At 39.1% G+C, this 23,404-nt stretch overlaps 1 protein-coding gene across 9 annotated transcripts in view; it reads left to right on the top strand.

Annotated features, from left to right (window-relative positions):
* The window catches only part of Myo9a (myosin IXA), a 231,482-nt gene that overhangs the window by 82,715 nt on the left and 125,363 nt on the right, over positions 1-23,404 (top strand). For all 9 annotated transcript variants that reach the window (XM_045160720.1, XM_045160723.1, XM_045160724.1 and 6 more), the window contains 3 exons: positions 6,273-6,362; positions 14,768-14,884; positions 19,368-19,502. In XM_045160720.1, coding sequence (XP_045016655.1) covers positions 6,273-6,362; positions 14,768-14,884; positions 19,368-19,502 — 342 coding nt within the window. The remainder of the gene's footprint in view (positions 1-6,272; positions 6,363-14,767; positions 14,885-19,367; positions 19,503-23,404) is intronic.

Raw genomic sequence — 23,404 nt, 5'->3', positions numbered from 1 at the left:
TTCTGGGAGGTAGGGTCTCATTCTAGCTCAGACTGACTTGGAATTCAGTATATTGTCTCAGGGTGACCTCAAACTCACAGCTGTCCTCCTACCTCAGCCTCCCTAGTGCTGGGGTTAAAGGCGTGCGCCACCATGCCCAGCTTCTTCCACCTTCTTTTGAGACAAGGTCTCTAACAGCTGTAAATGAGTAACAGTGTAACTGTCCTATGAGCTTCAGATTCTCCTGGCTCTTCTGCCATTGTTGTAGGACACCGGGATCACAGACACATGCACTGCCTTGAGTCCGACTTTATGTGGGTACTGGGAAGAATAGAACTCACATCAGCAGGCTCTGCTGGCAAGCACCATTAACCACTGAGCCATTTACCATCCGGAACAGGAGAGTGTGCCAAACACTGGTAAGGGGAAACTGGCTATAACACCCATAAGCCTGCCCCCAACAACACACTGCCTCCAGGAGGTGTTAATCCCAAATCTCCATCAACTGGGAACCTAGCACTCAGAACACTTAAGTTTATGGGGGACACCTGAATCAAACTGCTACACCATTGTATGAATGTACTACTTGCTTATTTCCAGTTTTTGGCAATTATGAATAGCTTGCCATGCTTTTTAAAAATCAAATATATTGAGCCGGGTGTGGTGGTACACACCTTGGGAGGCAGAGGTAGGAGGATTAAGAGTTGGAGGCCAACCTGAGACTACATAGTGAATTCTAGGTCAGCTTGAGTCAGAGTGAGACCCTACCTCAGAAAACCAAAACAAACAAACAAAAATCAAGTATAACCTTTCAGTTTTTGTGCATCTGCTATTTCAGGGAGTTTAACCTTACTGAGTAGTCTAAACTGACTCCTAGTGCATAGAAACATTTGCTTTTACTTGCCATAGTTTAGATTTTATAGCATAAAGTTAATACTAGTTTGTGTCCATGATAAGGCTGCAGTGCCACCCGAGTGCAGCATATGCCTGTTGTTCATTTACCTACCTGCACAGTGTTTATTTTTTCTCTACATATGATTGAACATTCAGTGGAATGACATCTCCTAGAAACAGGAGATGGAGTATGTTTAATTGGAACTGAATAAATTTTTACAGTGGTATCTGAAGGTTGTCAGTTTTTTTTTTCTTTCAGTATGTTTATTTATTTGAGATAGAGAAAGAGGGAGAGACAATAGGCATGCCAGGGCCTCCAGCCACTGCAAATGAACTCCAGACGCATGCACCACCATGTGTATCTGGCTTACGTGAGACCAGGAGAATCAAACCTGAGTCCTTTGGCTTTACAGGCAAGTGTCTTAACCACTAAGCCATCTCTCTAGTCCTAAGTCTTTTTTATATTAAATGTAACAGGTTATTCTCTTTTATGCCTTTGCCCCGGCTTCTGTTACTCTTGGAACCTTCCTTACTGGAGTTGTGGTATTCACTGTAAGGTCATAAAGGTCTCATTCAGTCCTTGTCGTGTACCAGGGCACTGTGTCTCAGGATATTCTTGCAAACTCTGTGGCTCTTAAAATCTTTCCACTTTCTCTTCTACAATGTTCCCTGAGCCATAGCAGGCCTGTTGGCTATCTAGTTAAATGTTAAATTCCCTGTGGCCTCTGGATTTCTGTTTTGTGTTTGTCAACATCAACCTTGGGCTGGTTGTCAGGCTAGTGGTATTGAACAGTGTTCATGTCATCACTTCCTCTGCAGTTTCTCCTGGGCCATGGCGGATTTGGTAGAGGTGGCACATCTTATGGTGGGCAGTCAGCTAACTTCTTGTCTTATTGATGGATCTTGGTTCTCCTCTATTTTCTCAACCATCTGTAAAATAAGACAGATTCTCCAAGTAAGAGTGAGATCAGCTTGAGTTAAAGGGGGGTATGCAAATGAGAGATTATTATTTCTTTTTTGGTGTGCAAGCCCACTCTTCTTTTCCAGAGAGCAGTGGGGGCTTCTCTCTCGAGTCTGTGAGTTTCCTGACAGCGGGATTCTGACTTGGTTTCTAGTACCAGTCACGAATTCTCTCCCACTGAGTAGCCTCACGAGGTTCAGTCAGAGAACAGTTGGTTACCTGCAGGTGTGTGTCACTGTTGCACTGGTTTGCACTTGACCGCTGGTTGATTCGTGGTCTGCAGGGTCATGTTGTTGGTGACTGTTTTCCTCCAGGTGCTCCCTCCCATAGGGCTTTCCAGCACTATTAAATAAGTGCTGTATTGTGTATGTCATTTTGAAATTTGATTTTCCCATGTTTTTGAGACTTCTCAATACTGATTTATGTATTCTAGGTTCCTTTTAATTATTATATGATTCTTTTGTATGAATAGAACATAGTTTATCTTTTCCCCTGTTTATGAGGATTGAAGTTGTTTACAGTTTTCTGTAGATAAATAATTTGATAGTATTCTTAAGCATATTCTTTTGTTAATATTTGCCACAATTCTGTAAGTCTTAGATTATGGACATGTAAATGTATATATATTCATCTTTACTGATAATTGACCGAGTTACTTTCCACAGCGGTTGTATCAATTTATACTTGCCCCTTATGAAAGTGACCTGCTTCATGTCATTACTAGCCTATGATGATTTCTTCTTTTCAAAGATTATAAAATTAAACATTTATTTGTTGTGCATGTGTGTTTGGGCATGCTTGAGCCTCTTGCTGCCACAAACAAATGCCAGGCACTTGCACCAGTTTTTATATCCTGCGTATGTGGGTGGCTTGGGAATTGAACCTCAAGCTGACACACTTTTTAAACAAGGACCTTTAAATGCTGAGCCATTTCCCAACCCCTTCCTTTTAAGAAATTTCTTGAGTCTCTAGCATAAATTATTTATTTTAAATGTTATACCCCCCTCCATTGAACCTTTGTACTTGCACATACTAGATGTACTCTGCCACTGAGCTACATGTACCTCAGGTATTTTGAAATGTTTATTTTTATTAATTGTAGAAGTGTGTCTCATAATATTTACCTTTGGGTTTTATCGTGGTTTTTGTTAGCATTATTTTGTCATTTTTGTGAGATCTAGTATTAGTTTCAATTTTCAAAGTATTTTAAAAATATGTAAAGTGTTGAAATTTTTAGTTTTTCTTCATTTTGTGAAGGTAATATACCTTAGAATTATTTCCAGTTTTGGAACTTCAGGATTAAGCAGTGGGTGCTATACAAGTGAAATGGTTCTCATTGGTGAGCTCAGGGACAACTAGTGTACTAGATTCTCAAGGTTACCAAAGCTCTGCTGACTTCAGTGGCTCCAGGTTCTTTTCTTGGAAATTCAGGAATGAATCTCATTCTTTTTTTTAAAAAAATATTTTATTTATTCATTTGACAGAGAAAGAGGGGGGGAGAGAGAGAATGGGAGCGCCAGGGCCTTCAGCCACTGCACAGGAACTCCAGACACGTGCGCCCCCTTGTGCATCTGGCTAACGTGGGACCTGGGGAAACAAGCCTCGAACCGGGGTCCTTAGGCTTCACAGGCAAGCGCTTAATCGCTAAGCCATCTCTCCAGCCCTGAATCTCATTCTTAAAAGAGAAACTTTATTACAGAGATAAAGCAAATATGAAGGAAAAAGCAGCTAGCAGAATGCTCTCATTTGAGGAGGTTGCATATGCTCACTGAAAAGTGAAAGATGCAAAAGTAAAAAGCTCTCTGCAACAGGGGGTTCCTGGGAAGGGCATTTTCAGTCATTTTCTTTATCTTGGGTCTTATTAATTGATCTTTAAAATGATTGGACTAAGCTGGAAAAGTGAAGCTCTGCACCGATCTTCCGTCCCCACGAGGTATCCATATGTCTCCTTAACAATCAGGGAGCTGGTGACATTCATTATCTTGGTTACTGAGTCAGTGAGGGGAGGATTCAGCACCCACCTGCAAGCTTTGTAAGGGATGGAAAATCAAGGGTGTGGGGGTTCTACATGGGGTCAGCTGGAGCCTGACAAGACTGGCTTTGTTGCTTTCCCCAGAGCCCTGTCCTTCCTTTTATCCTGTCATCTTGTAGCTGCAAGTCCTCTTGTTCATTTTCTTAGTGTTTTAACTGTTACATTCCCAAGGAAGGACAAAAGACACACTTGCTCATTTTCAAGGTTTCTTCCTGGACTACCAAAGAAGTTTCTTCCTCCTACTTCTGTATCAAAAGTAGGAGAGAGAGAGAGAGAGAGAGGGAGGGGGGGAGGGAGGGAGGATAGTGTACTTATTCTTTGTTAAGTTATAAGGTTCATGAATTGATAAATGGGTAATTTATTGACATAAATCACTGGTGGTAGGTTAATACCTCCTTTCATGTTTTATAATTCCACATTTCCTTCCAATCTAATATTTTTTGCTTGAATTATTTTGTGTGTGAATGTGTATGGTGTATGTGCTTGTATGTATGCCTGTTTGTCTGTGGAGGATACATCTCTGTGAATATGCATGTGGAGGCCATAGGACAACCTTAGGTATCATCCTTGGATATGTCATTTACCTCCTTTGAGAGAGGGTCTCTCATTGGCCTGTAGCTTGCCAGTTAGGTTAGGGTGGATACCCAGTGATCTCCAGGATCTACCTGTCTTCACCTCCCTAGCACTGGAATTATAGGTATATGTGTCACACCTGGCATTTATGTGCATAAATGGGATTAACTCAGGTTCTTATATTTATAAGGGAGGCACTCATGGACTAAGGTGTGTACCCAGCCTTGATATATTTTCATATTGTCTGCATTAAATTTTGGTTATGTTTTTTATTATTTGTGCCATTATAAAATGTCCTTGTTTACCATTTCATGACCAACAGTGTACTATAGAAAAGTTTGCTCTACTGAATATAGTTAAGTTTCAAAGAAGCAGTAGTTCTTACTGCTGCTGAGAGAACAGATAGGTAAAAATTATTCATAGAAGTTTGGAAATATCCTACAAAGTGAAATGTATATATTACAAAGTGGTAATTCCAACTTTAGATTGGTTCATTCCAGAAAATATGGATATCATATGCAAAATAATTAATTACAGCTTATTTTCTAATTATGCAGTATAATTATAAATGTTATAAGTAGCAAAATGGATTGTGTACTTAATCTAGGGTATGTACTTAATCTAGGGTGCTTTATAGTCATTAAAATGAATAAGCTGGAATTCAGGATCAGCATGTTTAGGTTCAGAAACATGCAGGGAGTATGAAGTCAGAAATCAGTTAAGTCTTCCCAGCAACACAGTATTCATGAATACATTTAATACAAAGATATAAAGATAGGAATTTGAAATGATATATGTTTAATCCATAGTAAATATTTACCTCTGAGGTGAGAGAAGGAACAAAGGAAACAGCACCATTAATATTGAAAAGTCACAAATAAAAATAAACCCTTTGTAATGTAAATATTCATTATGAATATTCCTTGAATTCAAGAAATACTTTCATCTATTTTTCCAGGCTTCTAGGTTGTGAGATTATGATTAGCAGTCTTAAATTTTTCTTTTCTTTGCATTCACACACAGTCACTGTTCTAGTTACCTTCCTGTTGCAGGGACTAAGGTCCAAGGTAGCTGATGGCAGAAAAGGGTTTATTTTGGTTTACAGTCCCAAGGGGAGGCTTCATCTTTGCAGGGGAAAGCATAACACAAGCAGAGGTTGGACATCTCTCTCTCGCCACAGTATGAAGAAAATATCAGGAAGACAGTGAGCTAAGTTCTGGCAAGATACCTCAAAGCTCACCTCTAGGAGCACACTGCCTCCACCACCTAAATTGATACCAGCTGTAAATTAATTACTCAAAACACATGAGTTTATGGAGGACATCTGATTCAGACCACCACATTCACAGACACATGTTTTGTTGAAAGAAGGTCTCCCTGTGTGTAAGCTTCAAACTCAAAGCAGAGAGAGAGAGGGAGGGAGGGAGGGAGGGAGGGAGGGAGGGAGGGAGGGAAGTAGGGAGGGGGAGAGAGGGAGAATATGAATGTGCGTGTGTGTGTGTGTGTGTGTGTGTGTTATGCTGGGGATTGAATCTAGGGCCTTGGTGCCACCACACAGCTAAACATTCAGCCTTACAAGCATACTTTGAAAAAAAAAAGTCCTGTCTATCTTATTTACTGTGTCTTCTTTTTTGGGGGTGGAAGAATTTTGGTGAATGGGATGTGTAAATTCCACTTTGACCAGTAGCAAGATTACCAGTGTATTTTCTTTGTTTTCCTTTTTCTCCATTGTAAATTTGTAACTTTCATTCAATTTTTTCTCTATTTAGCTTTCCATACAGTAATTCAACCCTTTATCATAAATCTTACATATTGAACTTTTCTGCTATATAGGTTAAAGAAGAGATGCTCTTTGAAGCATTAGTTACAAGGAAGACGGTGACAGTGGGAGAAAAGCTTATTTTACCATATAAGCTATCGGAGGTATGATTTTCTTTGAAATTAGAGCATTTTGTATGTTCATGGAATATTTGGGTTTGTGGATTGGAGAGATGGCTCAGTGGCTAAGGTGCTTGCCTGCAAGGCAGGCAAAATGACCCAAGTTCAATTTCCCAGTACCCATGTAAAACCAGATGCACCTTGGCACATGCATCTGTAGTGTCATTTGCAGTGTCTAGAGGCCCACGTTCTCTCTTTTGTCTCTCTTCTCTCCCTGCTTGAAAATAAATAAAGAAGAATATTTAGAATATTTGGGTTTGTAGTTTTTCCTGTTCTCAAAATGAAAATGACATTGATGGTTAATGTTGGCTGTCAGTTTGACAAGATTTAGAATCATCATAGAAACAACTCTGGGCATGTCAGAGAAGTTTTTCTAGATTAGTGTAATTGAGAGTGGGAAGCTCCACTTAAATGTGGGTGATACCGTCCCATGGGCTAGGTGTCTTGGACTGCATAAGAAGGAGAGATAGCCAGGTGCTAGAAGTCATTGTTCCATTTCTCAACTGGGACACAGTGTGATCAATTACCTCAGGCTCCTCATGTATAACTTCCCTGCCAAGATGGACTATAACCGTGATCCATGAGCCTTTGTTAGGTTTTCATAGCAATGTGATGACTAATATGGACATTAGGTAAAAAAAAAAAAAAAAAAGAATTTTGTGTGTTTTAAAAAATACTTTATTTCTAAGTAAAAAAAAAATTAAGGTAAGATCTCACTGTAGCCCAGGCTGACCTGGAATTCACTCTAGAGTCTCAGGGTGGCCTTGAACTAATGGCAGTACCCCTACCTCTGCCTCCAAACTGCTGGGATTAAAGGCGAGTGCCACCAAGCCTGGCTTTAAGTTAAAAAATTTTTTTTTAAGATTTCATTCTTTATTTATTGATTATAATGGGGGGGTGAGTGAGAATGGGTGCACTGGACTAGCCACTGCAAATGCACTCCAGACGCATGTGCTACTATGTGTATCTGGCTTACATGGGACTTGGAGAATTGAACCTACCTGGGTCTTCAGGCTTCGCAGGCATGTGCCTTAACTGCTAAGCCATCTTTCCAGCCCTAAAAAAAAGTTTTAATTGAAGTGTCTTCTAGGGAAAATCATGAATTTTTCCATTGACTTAGAAAATTAAAATTGAGTTTGATTCTGAGCAGGTTTATCTTTGTTTCCTTGCCTCCCTTTCCAACTCAGGGCCTTGTACATACTCTACCACTGAGTGAGTTTCTTAGCCAACCCCTCTTCATTGTTTTTGAATTCCATATTATTAGTATGGGTTAGATAGATAGTAGGATGAATTACATATAAGAGCAGTATTAGACTCCATGGATTATTATTCCCTCTTGAGTGGGCTTTTTAGTTATCTAATGCTTACTAGCAATTGCTTTTTTATTGTTGGCCACTCCTTTAAAGTTTTTTTCTTTTTTTCTTCTAGACTTCCTAAAAGGTGGGGGTTACCACCTAGGACATTGTGTTATTTGTCTTTTCCCCCTTTGGTATTATCATTTATATACTACAATTATCTGGTACAATTTTTATAAGTGTACATTTCAGAGGTATATAGGTAGGAAAACTTTTGAAAATCAACAACTATATAAGTTAATTTTATGCTAGTGATGAGAATGCAAAGTATGAAAATTGTTAGAAAAATAGGATGAAAATTAAGATTAGAAGACTAAAGCGCTCAAAAATGAGAAAATGTGTTTAAGGTTGCCATTAATCTATCCCACTTTTCAGGTTCCTGCTGTCTAGCTTCTAAGTTCCCATTTCTTCTTATGTTTTTCACTCTGTGAATTCATTCTAAACAACAAAAAGCCAAACCTTTTAAGTGTTTTTCTTTCTAGCCAGGCATGGTGGCTCATGCCTGTAATCCCACTGTGCAGTGGCTGAGGTAGGGTGATCACCATGAGTTTGAGGCTATCCTGGACTAAAAAGTAAGACCTTGGACTGGAGAGGTGGCTTAGTGGTTAAGCACTTGCCTGTAAAGCCTAAGTACCCCAGTTCAAGGCTGATTCCATAGGACCCCTATGTAAGCCAGATGCACAAGGTGGTGCATGCGTCTAGAGTTCATTTGCAGTGGCTGGAGGCCCTGGAGTGCCCATTCTCTCTCTCTGCTTTTTTCTCTCTGTCTGTTACTATAAAATAAATAAATATAAAACAAAAAAAATTTAAAAAGTAAGACTTTCCTTTTAAGGTTTATTTTATTTTCGTTATTAAAAAACATTTTAAACCATTTTTAAAGAAAGAGAAAGTGAGTGAATGAGTCAGAAAGAAAAAGCAAATGAATGAGAGAGATTGAGGGGAATGGAAATGACAGGGCTTCCTGCCTCCGCAAACCAACTCCAAACACATGTGGTCACAGTGTGTGTCTGGCTTGACATGCATACTGGGCAATTGAAACTGGCCAATTAGGCTTTGCAAGCAAGTGCCTTTCAACACTGACCATCTTCCAGCTCTGTTTTTTTTTAATTTTTAAGGGAGTAAAGGGTTTATTCTTGGCTTATAGTTTTGAGGAAGCATCTTTCATGGTAAGGAAAGCATGGCAGAAACAGATAGCCTGCATCAGTCATATCATAACATCAGTAGGAAAATGGAGCTGTTTTTTTTGAAAATATTTTTTGTTCATTGTAAAAATTTATTTATTTGAGAATGACAGACACAGACAGAAAGACAGATAGAGGGAGAGAGAGAGAATGGGCGAGCCAGGCCTTCCAGCCACTGCAAACGAACTCCAGACGTGTGCGCCCCCTTGTGCATCTGGCTAACGTGGGACCTGGGGAAGCGAGCCTCGAACCGGGGTCCTTAGGCTTCACAGGCAAGCGCTTAACCGCTAAGCCATCTCTCCAGCCCATAGAGCTGTTTTTTTATGTTTCATACTTTTATATTTTTTATAACCTTATACATAAAATATACTTTTTTACATTTTACCTCTAAATTCAACTTTTTGAGATAAGCTTTTAAAATATCATTTAAACTACTTATTACAGAGAAAATAGGTGCACTGTGCCCTCTAGCCACTGCAAACAAAGTGCAGATGCATGTGCCACCTTGTGCATCTGGCTTATGTGGGGATTGGAGAATTGAACCTGGGTCCTTAAGATTTGTAGGCATGTGCCTTAACTGCTAAGCTGTCTCTCTCGCCCTTGAGATTAGTTTTTAACTCTTGTTTTATTTTTCTTTATTTTTGGGAGTATATTGGCCTACTAAATAAATACTTAGAAACCCCTTTTGTGCTTAAGAATGTGTTAGCCATTATTCTTAAAATGGGAGGAAGTCCATAAGTATTTCAGTATTTTATTTGAAGAGCAATAAGAAGTATATAAAATCTTTTGAGCAGCAAAATTATTCACAAAATTTAAAGGAGCACCTTGGCAGTAGTATGATTTATTTTTTTTCATGGGCCATATGACTTTGGGCATAGGTTAATATTGGGGTTTCATAGTCTCATTAGGTTAATGTCAAGGTGTCCCATTAGGACTGTGATCTCACTTAGTAATGACTTGAATAATGGCAGGCAAGATAGAAAAAGTGATGTTTCTGTCTTGCACAGCTAAAGATATATATGTGTGAGTGAGGTAGGAGACAGATCTTGATGAAGGGGAAAATAATTTTTGGGTTTCTTGAGATTTGTTATGATAAGCAGAACTGTATTATAGGGAAGAGGCCTAGGAATATAAAATTGCATGGAAATTTTAAAGTAAATTGGTAATGTGTGTTCTATATGATTGAGCTTTTTTGTTTGTTTGTTTGTTTGTTTGGTTTTGGTTTTGAGGTAGGGTCCTTCTCTAGCCCAGGCAGACCTGGAATTCACTCTGTAGTCTCAGGGTGGCCTTGAATTCACGGTGCTCCTCCTACCTCTGCCTCCCGAGTGCTGGGATTAAAGGTGTGTGCCACCTTGTTCGGCTCCAGTTTTTAAAATTTAAATGGTACTTATAAACAGGTTTTGTTTTATATCTTGTTATTTGCTTTCTTTTTTTTTTTTTTTGAGAGAGAGAAGGATAGAGAGAGAAAGAGAGAGAGAGAATAGGCATGCCAGGGCCTTTCAGCCACTGTGAACAAACTCCAGTTGCATGTCCCCCTTATGTGCATGTGTGATATTCTACCCCTGTGTTACTTGTATGGCTGGCTACATGGGACCTGGAGATTTGAACGGGAGTTCTTAGGCTTTGCAGGCAATCACCTCAACCACTAAGCCGTCTCTCCAGCCCTGGTTTATATTTAACATGAAAAAATTTTGTGAGGTAAGCCCAACAGACTGGCCTTTTTTAAATATATGAGTAAGAGAGAGGGAATATTATAACACTAATATTCTTATGCTTGTTTGTATAGTTTAAAATATTTCCAGAATTTATTAATTTATTATTAATTATTGCCCCCTCCATTTTGGGGAAATGAAATACTGTATTTTACTATATATATGTGTTCTGTTGATTTTTAAATGGTTTTATATGTTGATTTATTTTTAATTAAATAATTATTTATTTATTTGAGAGAGAAAGAGAGGCAGAGAGAGGGAGAGAGAGAGAATGGGCACACCAGGGCCTCCAGCCACTGAAAATGGACTCCAGACCTGTGCGCCCCCTTGTGCATATGGCTACTTGGGTCCTGGGGGAATCAAACTGGGCTCCTTTGGCTTTGCAGGCAAGTGTCTTAACTACTTAGCCATCTCTTCAGCCCTATTTTTAAATTTTTTTCTCAATTTTTATTAACACTTTCCATGATTGTAAAAATACCCCATGGTAATACCCCCACTTCCCCCAATTCCCCCCTTTGAAATTCCACTCTCCATCATATCCCCTCCCCATCTCAATCAGTCTCTCTTTTATTTTGATGTCATCATCTTTTCCTCCTCTTATGATGGTCTTGTGTAGGTAGTGTCAGGCACTATGAGGTCATGGATATCCAGGCCATTTTATGTCCGGAGGGAGCATGTTGTAAGGAGTCCTACCCTTCCTTTGGCTCTTACATTCTTTCTACCACCACCTCTTCCGCATTAGACCCTGAGCCTTGGAAGGTGTGATCGAGATGTTACTCAGTACTCCAGTCACTTCTTTCCAGCACTATGATACCTTCTGAGTTGTCCCAGGTCACTACCATCAGACTGATTGAGATGGGGAGGGCATATGATGGAGAATGGAGTTTCAAGGGGGAGAGGGGGAGGAAGGAGGGTATTACCATGGGATATTTTTTAATAATTATGGAAGTTGTTAATAAAAATTTGAAAAAAATAAAAAAAGAAACTAACCTATCATCTGTGTATTATGCATTGTAATGTTATCTTTAGTTTACAGTTGTGTAAGCGATAGCCTGGGAATTTTAGTGCTTTGACATGACTGCACAGCAAAAATAAGTAAGTAGAAATTGGAAGGTAGTGAGGCCTTTTTAAAAAGAGATTATTTATTTTTAGAGTGGGGGGAGGGAGAGAGAGAGAAATAAAGAATAGGTGTTCCAGGGCCTCTAGCCACTGCAAATGAACTCCAGACGCATGTGATACTTTGTGCATCTGACATACTAGGGAATGGGTACTGGGAAATTGAACCTGGGTCCTTAGGCTTTGCAGGCAAGAACCTTAACCATTAAGCCATTTTTCCAGCCCAGTAGTCAGGCTTCTAATCTTCATATTTCCTTTATATTTCAGAACAGAGATAGAAATACTTGGATATTAAGCTTCAAAATGTACTTTAGATAAACAAATTTTTAGGATTTCTATTCTTTTAAGTTGTGTGACTTAGTTCTGTGAGATATATGCCTTTTTTTTTTTAAGGTAGGGTTTAGCTCTAGTACAGGCTATAGTCTCATTATATAGTCTCAGGCTGGCCTTGAACTCACAGTGATCTTCCTCCCTTGGCCTAAGTGCTGGGATTAAAGGCATGTATATGCATACCCAGTGTATGCATTTATATTTTTTGTAAGTTACAGTACTTATTTTTTTAAAGAGATATATTTATTTACTAAAGAGAAAGAGAGAGAGAGTGTGTGTGTGTGTATAGTTGAGCCAGGGCCTTAGCCACTGCAAATGAACTCCAGATGCATGTGCCACTTTGTACATCTGGCTTTACATGGGTACCAGGGAATGGAACTCAGTCTGTCAGGCTTTGCATGCAAGTACATTTAACCATTTAGTTCTCTCTCCAGCCTTAAATACCTACTTAAAAAAAAGCTTTTTATTGACAATTTCCATAATTATAGACCTTTTACTATAATCATAATCTCCTCCCAGTTTTCCTGTCCCAAACCTGCCCTAAGCTGAATCCTTTCTTCTTTCCAATTAGTCTCCTCCATTTTGATGTCATAATTGTGCCTATTTTTTAAGTTGTTTTGAGACAGAGTTTCACATTGTAGCTTAGGCTGGCCTAGAACTCAGTAGCCTGCCTAGAGGTTTCAGCATCTGGAGTACTGAAATTGCAGGTGAGAGGGACCATTCCCAGCTTTAAAAGGGCCTAATAAATTGTGATTTTTAAAATTAATGTTATACTTTTTTTTTTTAAGAAAAAATTTGGACCTAAAAGTAGTTTGGAGGGCTCGAGGGATGGCTTAGTGGTTATGGCATGTGCCTGCAAGTTAAAAGACCCATGTTTGATTCTCCAGGACCCATGTTAGCCAGATGCACAAGGGGACACATGCATCTAGAGTTCGATTGCAGTGGCTGTAGGCCCTGGGCACTCATTCTCTCAATCTCAATCTCTTCCCCCCCTTTTCTCTGTCAAATAAGTAAATGAATAAAAAGGTAGTGTGAAGAAAGCTTTGCAATGATGGAAAAATAGATTTAATGATTCCCTAATGAAGCTTTTACTACTGTCTCTGGGATAGAATAATTCTAGAGGGTACTGTGGATGATGAGCTGGAAACCATTAGTAATATAATTATGCTGGAATTATAACTGTGTTTTAAGAGTGTGAATAGGACTCTAAAGATACTAATGCCTTTTTGACAATATTTAATTTGTTATTTTTAAAAATATAATAATTTGGGGGGCTTGGGAGAGAGAAAGGCAGACAGAGAATGGGTTGTCTTCTGAACTTGCCATACTTACTTATTTTTGAGAACAAGGCAGAGAGGCAGATAGAGAGAGAGAGAATGGTTGTGCCAGAGTCTCTAAGACACTGCAAATGAACTCCAGATGCATGCTGCACCTTCTGCATCTGGCTTACGTGGGTCCTGGGAAGTTGAACCTGGGTCTTTTGGTTCTACAGGCAAGTGACTTAACCGTTAAGCCATTTCTTCACCCATATATATATATATATATATATATATATATATATATATATATATATATATTTTTTTTTTTTTTGGTTTTTCGATGTAAGGTCTCACTCTAGCCCACGCTGACTGGAATTCACTATGGAGTCTCAGGGTGACCTCGAACTCATGGCGATCCTCCTACCTCTGCCTCCCATGTGCTAGGATTAAAGGCGTGCGCGACCATGCTCAGCTATAATTTTTTTTTTTTCTTCTTTTTGAGGTAGGGTCTCACACTAGCCCAGGCTGACCTGGAACTCACTATGTAGTCTCAGGGTGACCTCGAACACACAGCAATCCTCCTACCTTTGCCTCCCAAGTGCTGGGATTAAAGGCATGCACCACCATGCCTGGCTCTAAACATGTTTTAAAATTTTTACTTATTTACTGAGGGGGAGTGCAGACAGAGAAAACAAAATATTGGGCATGCCAGGTCCTTCAGCCACTACAAACTCCAGACATACCTTGTGAATCTGGCTTATGTGGGTCTTGGGGAATTGAGCTGGTTCCTTTGGCTTTGCAGGCAAGTGCCTTAACTACTAACCCATCTCTTCAGCCCTAATTTATTTGAGAGAGAGGACTATAGAGAGAGGGAGAGAGAGAAAATGGGCACGACAGGTCCTCTAGCCATTGCAATTGAACTCCAAACGCATGTATCACCTTGTCTATATGGCTTTATGTAGGTACTAGGGATTTGAACCTGGATCCTTTGGCTTTGCCAGCAAGTGCTTCAAGTGCAATGCCATCTCTACAATCCTAATGTTTCTATTTTTTTTTAACCAAATTTATTTCTTAGCCTACCATATTCTTCCCTGCTTTAGTTGGTATGGTCATTTGTTTGTAAACTACCTGTTATACTCTTTAATTTGGGAAAACATATGTCCACAGTGAAACAGTCAGAAATGTTTTGAACTAAATGACCTACATACTTATTTTGTTTCATGGTTATTTTAACTTAGATTCCTTGAATTGGATAAAATTTAAAAGTACATAGAGAAAACTTCAGTTATAGGCTGTTTATTTTAACAGAAAAAAAATTCTAACTCAGGATAGTAAGCTTACTTTAGTAAACGAAAGCAAATGCGTACTGTGCTGTAGTATCTCTGTCATTTTATTTCTGTTTCACTTTGTACTCATAACCCTTTTTGTGTTTTGTAGGCTGTGACAGTGAGAAACTCCATGGCTAAGTCTTTATATAGTGCACTGTTTGACTGGATAGTTTTCCGTATTAATCACGCACTTCTGAGTAGTAAAGATTTGGAACATGATACCAAGGTAAAGATTTTTATAATATATTTTCCCCTGGAAACTGTTTTAATAGCTAATATATGAAGTCTTTAAGCACAGAAATATGTAGAGTAGAATATGCAGAAATAAATGTTATTTATTTCTCTACTTATATGAAGTATATGTCTTTTCAAACTTTTTTTTGGGGGTTTTTAGAGGTAGGGTCTCACTCTAGCTCAGGCTGACCTGAAAATCGCTATGTAGTTTCAAGGTGTCCTTGAACTTATGGTGATCCTTCTACCTCTCCCTCCCCAGCTCTGGGATTAAAAGCATGCACCACTATACCTGCCCTCACTCCCCCATCTTTTTCTGTTTTTGTTGTTTTTTTTTTTTTTGAGACTGGGTCTCTAGGCCAGGTTGACCTGAGATTCACTGTGGAGTCCATGCTGGTCTCACATTTGTGGGGTTTCTTTTACTTTAGCCTCCTGATTGGTAGCTAGAATTACAGATGTCATCCTCCTTGCCTAACTTCTACTCTCTCTCTCTCTTTCTTTCTTTCTTTCTTTCTGTCTGTCTGTCTGTCTGTCTGTCTGTCTGTCTGTCTGTCTGTCTGTCTGTCTGTCTTTCTGTCTTTGTCTTTTGGTTGTTTGAGGTAAGGTCTCGCTCACTAGCCCAGGCTGACCTGGAATTCACTATGTAGTCTCCCAACTTCTCTTATTTCTTTATATCTTAAGTGCCTTTTTAAATATTTTGTCTTTAGAAATAATATTTATTTAGTTATTTAGTGTGTTTGAGAGAGAGAACAGGGAAGGGGGGAGAGAAAGAAGGTGAGGGAAGTGAGAAAGAAAGGAAAAGAATGGGACTGCTTTTAAGTTTTCCTTTTTTAAGAGTTCCTATGAGCTGGGTGTGGTGGCGCATGCCTTTAATCCCAGCACTGGAGAGGCAGAGGTAGGAGGATCACTGTAAGTGAGTTTGAGGCCACCCTGAGACTACATCATAAATTCCAGGTCAGCTTAGATTATTGCAAGAAAGTATCTTGACAAACAAAACAAAACAAACAGAGTTACTGTGAAAATTGTGGTGACTTAGTTTGATACATATTACAGTTTTTTTAATCTCTTGGTTATTTAAAAATTTATTTATGTGATATTTTGTGCCATGCTTTAAATTTCTTTTTCTTTTTTTTTATTGATACCTTCCATAATTATAGACAATAAACCATGGTAATTCCCTCCCTCCCCACTTTCTCCTTAACAACTCCACTCTCCATCATATCAACTCCCCCCTTTCAGTCAGTCTCTCTTTTATTTTGTCTTTTTAATTTATTTTATTTTATTTTTTTTTGTTTTTTCAAGGTAGGGTCTCACTCTGGACCAGGCTGACCTGGAATTAACTCTGTAGTCTCAGGGTGGCCTCGAACTCATGGCAATCCTCCTACCTCTGCCTCCCGAGTGCTGGGATTAAAGGCATGCGCCAGCATGCCCAGCTTCTCTCTTTTATTTTGATGACATGATCTTTTCCTCCTGTTTTGATGGTCTTGTATAGATAGTGTCAGCTACTGTGAGTTCATGGATATCCAGGCCATTTTATGTCTAGAAGAGTACATTGTAAGCAGTCCTACCCTTCCTTTGGCTCTTACATTCTTTCTGCCACCCCTTCTGCAATAGACCCTAAGACTTGGAAGGTGTGATAGTGATGTTTCAGTGCTGAGCTCTCCTCTGTCACTTCTTCTCAGCACCATGGTGCTTTCTGAGTTAGCCCAAGATCACCACCATCTGAAAAGAGAAGTTCTCTAACCATAAGTGAGAGTAGGTAGCATTAACATATGGGTATGGACATTAAGAGAAGTGCTTACTTGGCACTTTGGTGAGTATACTACATATATTTAGCCAGCAGATGTTATACCCCTAGGGCTCATGACTTTCCCTGTCATAGATTTTTAGGATTAGGCATGTATTCCATCCTATGGAGCAGGTGTCCAGTCCAATTAGAGAGCAATTGGTTTCTACTGTAACAGACATGCCTCTATTGCACCTGTTGTTTCCTTTGGCTTGGCTGGCCAAAATTAAGGCTTGCAATGGTCACTGTTTATTTCTACTGTGGCTTCTTGTTGTCCCATGGAGCTTCATGAAGTGTAGTTTTTTTCCAGCTTTCTGTCAGCTGGTCTACCCAGAGGAGATTTTCAGCTCAGCTCCAACAGGATTTCTCAGTGACCTTGCAGCCAAGTATGTGGAGTCTTTAGCAATAGGGTCTTACCATCTATTCCTGGTGGGAAACAAAGAGCCTTAGCAATGGTCTGTGATGTTTTGGGGACATTAGAGAGCTCCCTGGTCAAGAACTCACTGGAAGGTATCCTATTCCTGGTACTGAAAATTTTCTAGTAACAATCTATGGCTTCTGGGTGTGATATTGGTCAAAAAAGTAAGTTTTATATAACTTATTTATATCCTTTCCCCACCTTTCCTTTACTCAATCTCTTTCTCTGACCTCCTTAGGCCATTCTACTCCTAGTCATCTGTTCTTCTCCTTATGTATATACAATACCATCCCCTTAAGTCCTTCCCTCTCCTCCCTCCCTTATAACCCCTTTCTTACTTATTGGCCTCTGCTACTGAGTTTTATGCCAACTCACAAGTCCAAACATTTGTAGGTTGGGTCCCCATATGAGAGAACATTCAGCACTTGGCTTTCTGGGCCTGGGTTTCTTCACTAAGTATAATCCTTGCCAGATCCATCCTTTTCCCCTGCAAATTTCATAATTTTATTTTTCTTTACTGCTGAGTAGAACTTCATTGTATAAATGTACCACATCTTCATTATCCACTCATCAGTTGAGGGGCATCTAGGCTGCTTCTATTTCCTAGCTATTGTGAATGGAGCAGCAATAAAAATGGTTGTGTGACAAGTCCTTAGGATATATGCGCAGGAGTGATATATCTGGGTCATATGGTAGATCTATTTTTAGCTGTCTCAGAAACCTCCACACTGATTTCCACAATGTCTGTACCAGATTGCATTCCCACCAACAGTGTTGAAGGTTCCTCTTTACCGTATCCTCGCCAACATTTATTGTCATTTGTTTTCTTGATGGTAGCCATTCTGACAGGAGTAAGATGGAATCTCAAAGTAGTTTTTCTTTTTTTGAGATAGGGTTTCACTTTAGCTCAGGCTGACCTGGTATTCACTATGTAGTCTTAGGGTGGTCTTGATCTTCCTACCTCTGCCTCCATAGTGCTGGGATTAAAAGCATGTGCTACCACGCCTGGCTCAAATGAGTTTTTGTGCAGTAGTGGGGATTAAAACAAACAGATATGGGCTGGAAGGATCACTCATTGGTTAAGGTGTTTGTCTGCAAAGCCAAAGGACCCAGGTTCAATTCCCTAGGACCCACATTAGCCAGACGCACAAGGTAGCACATATGTCTGGAGTTCGTTTGAAGTGGCTGGAGGCCCTGGCGTGCCATTCTCTCTCTTTCTGTCTGTCAAGCAAATCAATAAAAATAAAATACTAAGGGAGGGAATTACCATGGGATATATTTTATAATCATGGAAAATGTTAATAAACATTAAAAAAAAGTAAATAAATTAAAAAAATACTAAAAACAAACAGATAATCCAATAAAGCCAAAGTCCCTAAAGGTGTGTGTTGCCCCACACCCTTAATCCTGTCAACTAGGAGGTTAACATTTCTGATCTGAAATGGGTTCTAGGTCAGTGTGGAATTGAGTCAGACAATAATGACAGAAGAAAAAAAAAACAACCAAAAACAAGGGCCCTATGAATCAGAGAACAATAGTCAACACCAAAATACAGGTTATTAAGCCAACCAAGAATATGTAACACATAACCTGCCCTATCTTGGAAAGACCCCAAAACTACATACTTTTAGAAAATGTTTTTTGAGGGCTGAAGAGATTGCTTAGTGGTTAAGGTGCTTGCCTGCGAAGCCAAAGGACCCAAGTTCAATTCCCCAGTAGCCATGGAAGCCAGATGCATATGGTAGCACATGTGTCTGGAGTTCATTTGCAGAAGCTGGAGGCCTTGGTGTGCCCATTTTCTTGCTGTCTACCTTTTTCTTTCTCAAATAAATAAATAAAATTCAAAAATTCAAGAAATTTAAAAGTAAACAAAATACGGAGCCAGGGAGATGGCTGAAAAGTTAAAGATGCTTGTTTGCAAAGCCTGCTGGCCTGGGTTCAGTAAGCCAAGTGAACATTTATTTGCAATTGTAGAAAACCCTGGTGCACCCTTGTGTACATGCATACACACATTTGTGCAAATAAATAAGTGATTTTTTTAAATTAGCAAAATGTTTCTAACTAATTTTTGGGCATAATGTACAAATGTCCTTCTAAAACTGTTTACTAAGTGAGCTAAAGTATTTATTAATTGTGGTATATTTTGTTTGACTACTGGCCAGAACCAGTCCTCTCTGTTGGTTTAGAAGGAAGCATTTTTGTACTTATAATATGGCCATTGTCATTAATAAATTTGTGCATCATCTTTAAAGTAAATTTTCTCTTATTTTACAGACTTTGTCCATTGGTGTTCTTGATATTTTTGGGTTTGAAGATTATGAAAATAATAGCTTTGAACAGTTCTGTATTAATTTTGCTAATGAACGCTTGCAGCACTACTTTAATCAGCATATTTTCAAGTTGGAGCAAGTGAGTACCTGCGTATATGTATGTATATATGTATATGTACTTGAAGAGTCCAAGGACTCTTCAAATGTCTGAGCCATAGTTACAACTATTTAGGGTATTTCAAGAATAACTTGCAGTACTTCTGACCATGTCACACATGCATTTCTTTTTCATCATTACTACATTCCTTTGCAGCATGTGCTTCTTTAAGTGTATATTTGCATGAAAAGATATGTGGGTTGGTTTAGGGGTTTCTTAGAGTAGTGTTGAATTTTGATTATTTTTCTGAGCTTGGTCACTGTAATGTTTGTTTGTCTGAAAATGCCATAATGAAACCCATTAACTTTAAATATGTTTTTCACATTAAAAAATAAACTAAGTTCCTACTATTGGGGTTGTTGCTACTTCAAGGGTATAATGACTGATTGCATACGAATTATTAAGCTGGGCATCTTCTTCCTACCTTCAATGTTATAAAATTGTACACCATGGTAGAGTTTGAGGTCAGAAAATTTAAGTTATGAATGGTGCCCTTTCTTTTTACTCTCATGTCTCAGTATTTATTTTATGATCTAGTGGGTAGTTTTTGGTATACTTTATGAACATTTAGAGACCGTACACCTAGCTGCCATGTGTCTTGATCATTTTCATTTTCATATCCTCATGTTTCTGTGCTTAAAATGGATTTACTGTGAAAAGGAGATTTTTAAGGCAGCTTAAGTATTGTTTAATTTCTATGTATGTTACTGGTAGCTTGGATGAAATGAGTAGTAAATACAGAATCAATTAAGGAGATAAAAATTAAAGAATATAAAAATAAATGTATCAGACACTTTTGTAGGCATAATCTTGAACATGATTATCATGGTTGATTTGTAGAATTTTCCAAGAGGATTATGGAAGTACATGGGATTGAGGAGAGATATAATAATTGCCATCCAGTATGATAAATGCTCTAAGTTCTTATATAAAGCTTGATTCAGTCTTAAAGTGTACATAGAATTCTGAGGATGGCTTCTGGAATATAGCTTTGAATGCCAAATTGGAGTTCATCAGATTATGAGTCAGGTAGAGAAACTTTAGGCAAGGGTAACAATATAATTAAATGTGGGACCCCTGGACTGAGAAAGTGACTCATTGGGTAATAGTGCTTTGTGCACAACCATGGAGGCCTGAGTTAAATTGCTGGCACCTGTGTAACAAGCCAGGTGTGTTGACATACTTCAGTATCCCAGAAGAAGGTGTCAGAGACAGAAGAATTGCTAGGGTTCACTGCTCAGACAGTCTAACCAGAAGAAAAACAAAAACAAAACTGTAAGCTCCAGCTTCAGTGAGAAACCATGCCTTAAGGAATGAGGTAGAATAGTGGTAGGGCACACATTGTCTTCTTTTGGCCTTTGAACATTTGTTTGAGGCATTCTAAATATAGCAGGTTTTAGTTTTCACTATATGTTCATGTTATTAGACTGAAAAATATTTTAAATTGTATTTTATTTTACTTTTGACAGTTTCAATCATTTGAAATCATAATGAGATCATACTCATCCTCCATTACTCTTTCTTAAAAGTATTTTTGGGCTGAAGAGATGGATTAGCAGTGAAGGCACTTACCTGTGAAGCCTAAGGACCCATGTTCCACTCTGCAGAACCCATCAAAAGCCAGACGCATAAAGGCGAGGCAAGCACAAGGGTGCACATGGCCACTAGGTGGCGGAAGGGTCTTGAGTTCAATTGCTGTGGCTGAAGCTGCCAGTTCTTCCCCTTTTTCTCTCTCTCTAAAAAAAAAAATTAAAAAGTATTTTAAAGTATTTTACTCATTTATTTATTTGAGAGAGAGAGAGAGTGAATGGACACACCAATGAGTCCAGCCACTGCACTTGAATTCCAGATGCATATGCTAGCTTGTGCATCTGGTTTATGTGGTTTCTGGGGAATTGAACCTTGGTCTTTAGGCTTTGCAGGCAAGCATCATAACTGCTAAGCCACCTCCAGCCTTTAAAAGTATATTTATTTATTTATTTATTTGAGGAGGGGGCATACAGTGAGTGAGTGTGGGCATACAGGGCCTCCTGGCACTGCAAACAAACTCTAGATTCATGTGCCACTTTTGCATCTGGCTTTCCTGGGTAATGGGGAATTGAATCCAGACTGGCAGGCGTTGCAGGCAAGCACCTTTAACTTCTGAGCCATCTCCCCAGTCTTCCATTGTCCTCTTTTATCCTCCCCTTGACTCCTGCTAACCTTTCCTACTCTATCTATTTGTTTATTTTGGTGAGCCACTGAGTTTAATTAGGATTGCTTACATGAACATGGGTGGAGGATTGTTTACTGGAACGTGGGAATCTTACTAGTGGCTACACCACTGAAGAACACAGTCCCCTCCCCCAGCAACCGTTTTTTGCCACTAGTTTATCTGGGAAGATGGAACCTCATGTGGCTGTTTCTAGACTAGAAGATGCTAACTAACCTTGTCTTAGAGAACAGTTCCAAAAAATCAAAGAGAATGAATTTGAAGATTCTGAGCCATCTTCAAATAAGTGAAGAACTAGCTAGATCTGTAAGGGGGAAATATAGGCAGGTGGGTCCAGCCATGTGGGGGCTGCTTTCTGTCTGGAGATGGCTTCTCAATTCTGATACAAAATTACTAAACCAGTATTAAGCATCTGAGGAATAAAGTCGAATTTTCTATTAATTAAAAAGTAAAGTGAAAGCCCATGGAAACTTCATTGACTTAAAGCCTAGACTGCCCATAGGATAAATATTAGGAGCAAAGGTGAACTAGGAGTAGACCTAGGTATCTAGGGGCCGAGGCCAAGTTTAAGGTACTTCAGTTTATAGTTGGGTCAAAAAAGAACAGAACAATTTAAGTGTTCTTAGACTTTAGCAGGTGCTGTCACTACCAGAGGAAGAGAGCATCCTAGTACTACAATTAACTGTACTTAGAAAATAATAAAGGAAGCAAGGGAAGAGGAGGGAAAGGAAGGAAGGAAGAAGAAAGGAAAGGAAGAAAGGAAGCAAACAAAAACAACATGGAGGGCTGGAGAGATGGCTTAGCGGTTAAGCGCTTGCCTATGAAGCCTAAGGACCCTGGTTCGAGGCTCGGTTCCCCAGGTCCCACGTTAGCCAGATGCACAAGGGGGCGCACGCGTCTGGAGTTTGTTTGCAGAGGCTGGAAGCCCTGGCGCACCCATTCTCTCTCTCTCCCTCTATCTGTCTTTCTCTCTGTGTCTGTCACTCTCAAATAAATAAATAAAAATTTAAAAAACAAACAAACAAACAAACAACATGGAGATAAATCAGTGTGAACAAAAGCCAAGAGAAATGAGACCTTAGATAGTACCATGGGGGTCTGGATAACAATATTGTTACACAGGCTTTAAAATAATTGCTTTTAAACTGGACATGGTAGTGCATGCCTTTAATTCCAGCAGTCAGGCAAGAGGATTGCTGTGAATTTAAGGCCAGCCTGGGAGTACAGAGTGAGTTCTGGTCAGCCTGAACTAGAGTGAGACCCTATACTGAAAACCCCACAAACCAAAAACCAAAGCAAACCAAACAAAATGAAAAGAAAACAAAACAAAAAAACACAATTGGCTTTAAGAAATATATTTTACAAAAAGTAATATGTTTATTACAAGCTTCTTAAAAAATCCTCAAATTTAAGAAAATTTAGAACTAAAAGTTTAGACAAAATGATATATACTTAAAAAATATAATTTAATTATTTCTTTATTAGAGAGAAAGAGGGGGAGAGAGAGAGAATGAATAAGGATGGGTGCTCCTGGGCCTTCAGCCACTGCAAATGAATTCCAGATTCATGTGCCTCCTTGTGCAATTGGCTTATGTGGGTCCTAGAGAATCGAACCAGGATTCTTTGGCTTTGCAGGCAGGTGCCTTAACTGGTAAGTCATCTCTCCAGACTG

The sequence above is a fragment of the Jaculus jaculus genome, chromosome 10 (genome assembly GCF_020740685.1).
Source record: "Jaculus jaculus isolate mJacJac1 chromosome 10, mJacJac1.mat.Y.cur, whole genome shotgun sequence".
NCBI classification, from domain to species: domain Eukaryota; kingdom Metazoa; phylum Chordata; class Mammalia; order Rodentia; family Dipodidae; genus Jaculus; species Jaculus jaculus.
This window is presented reverse-complemented; position numbering and strand designations above follow the sequence as displayed.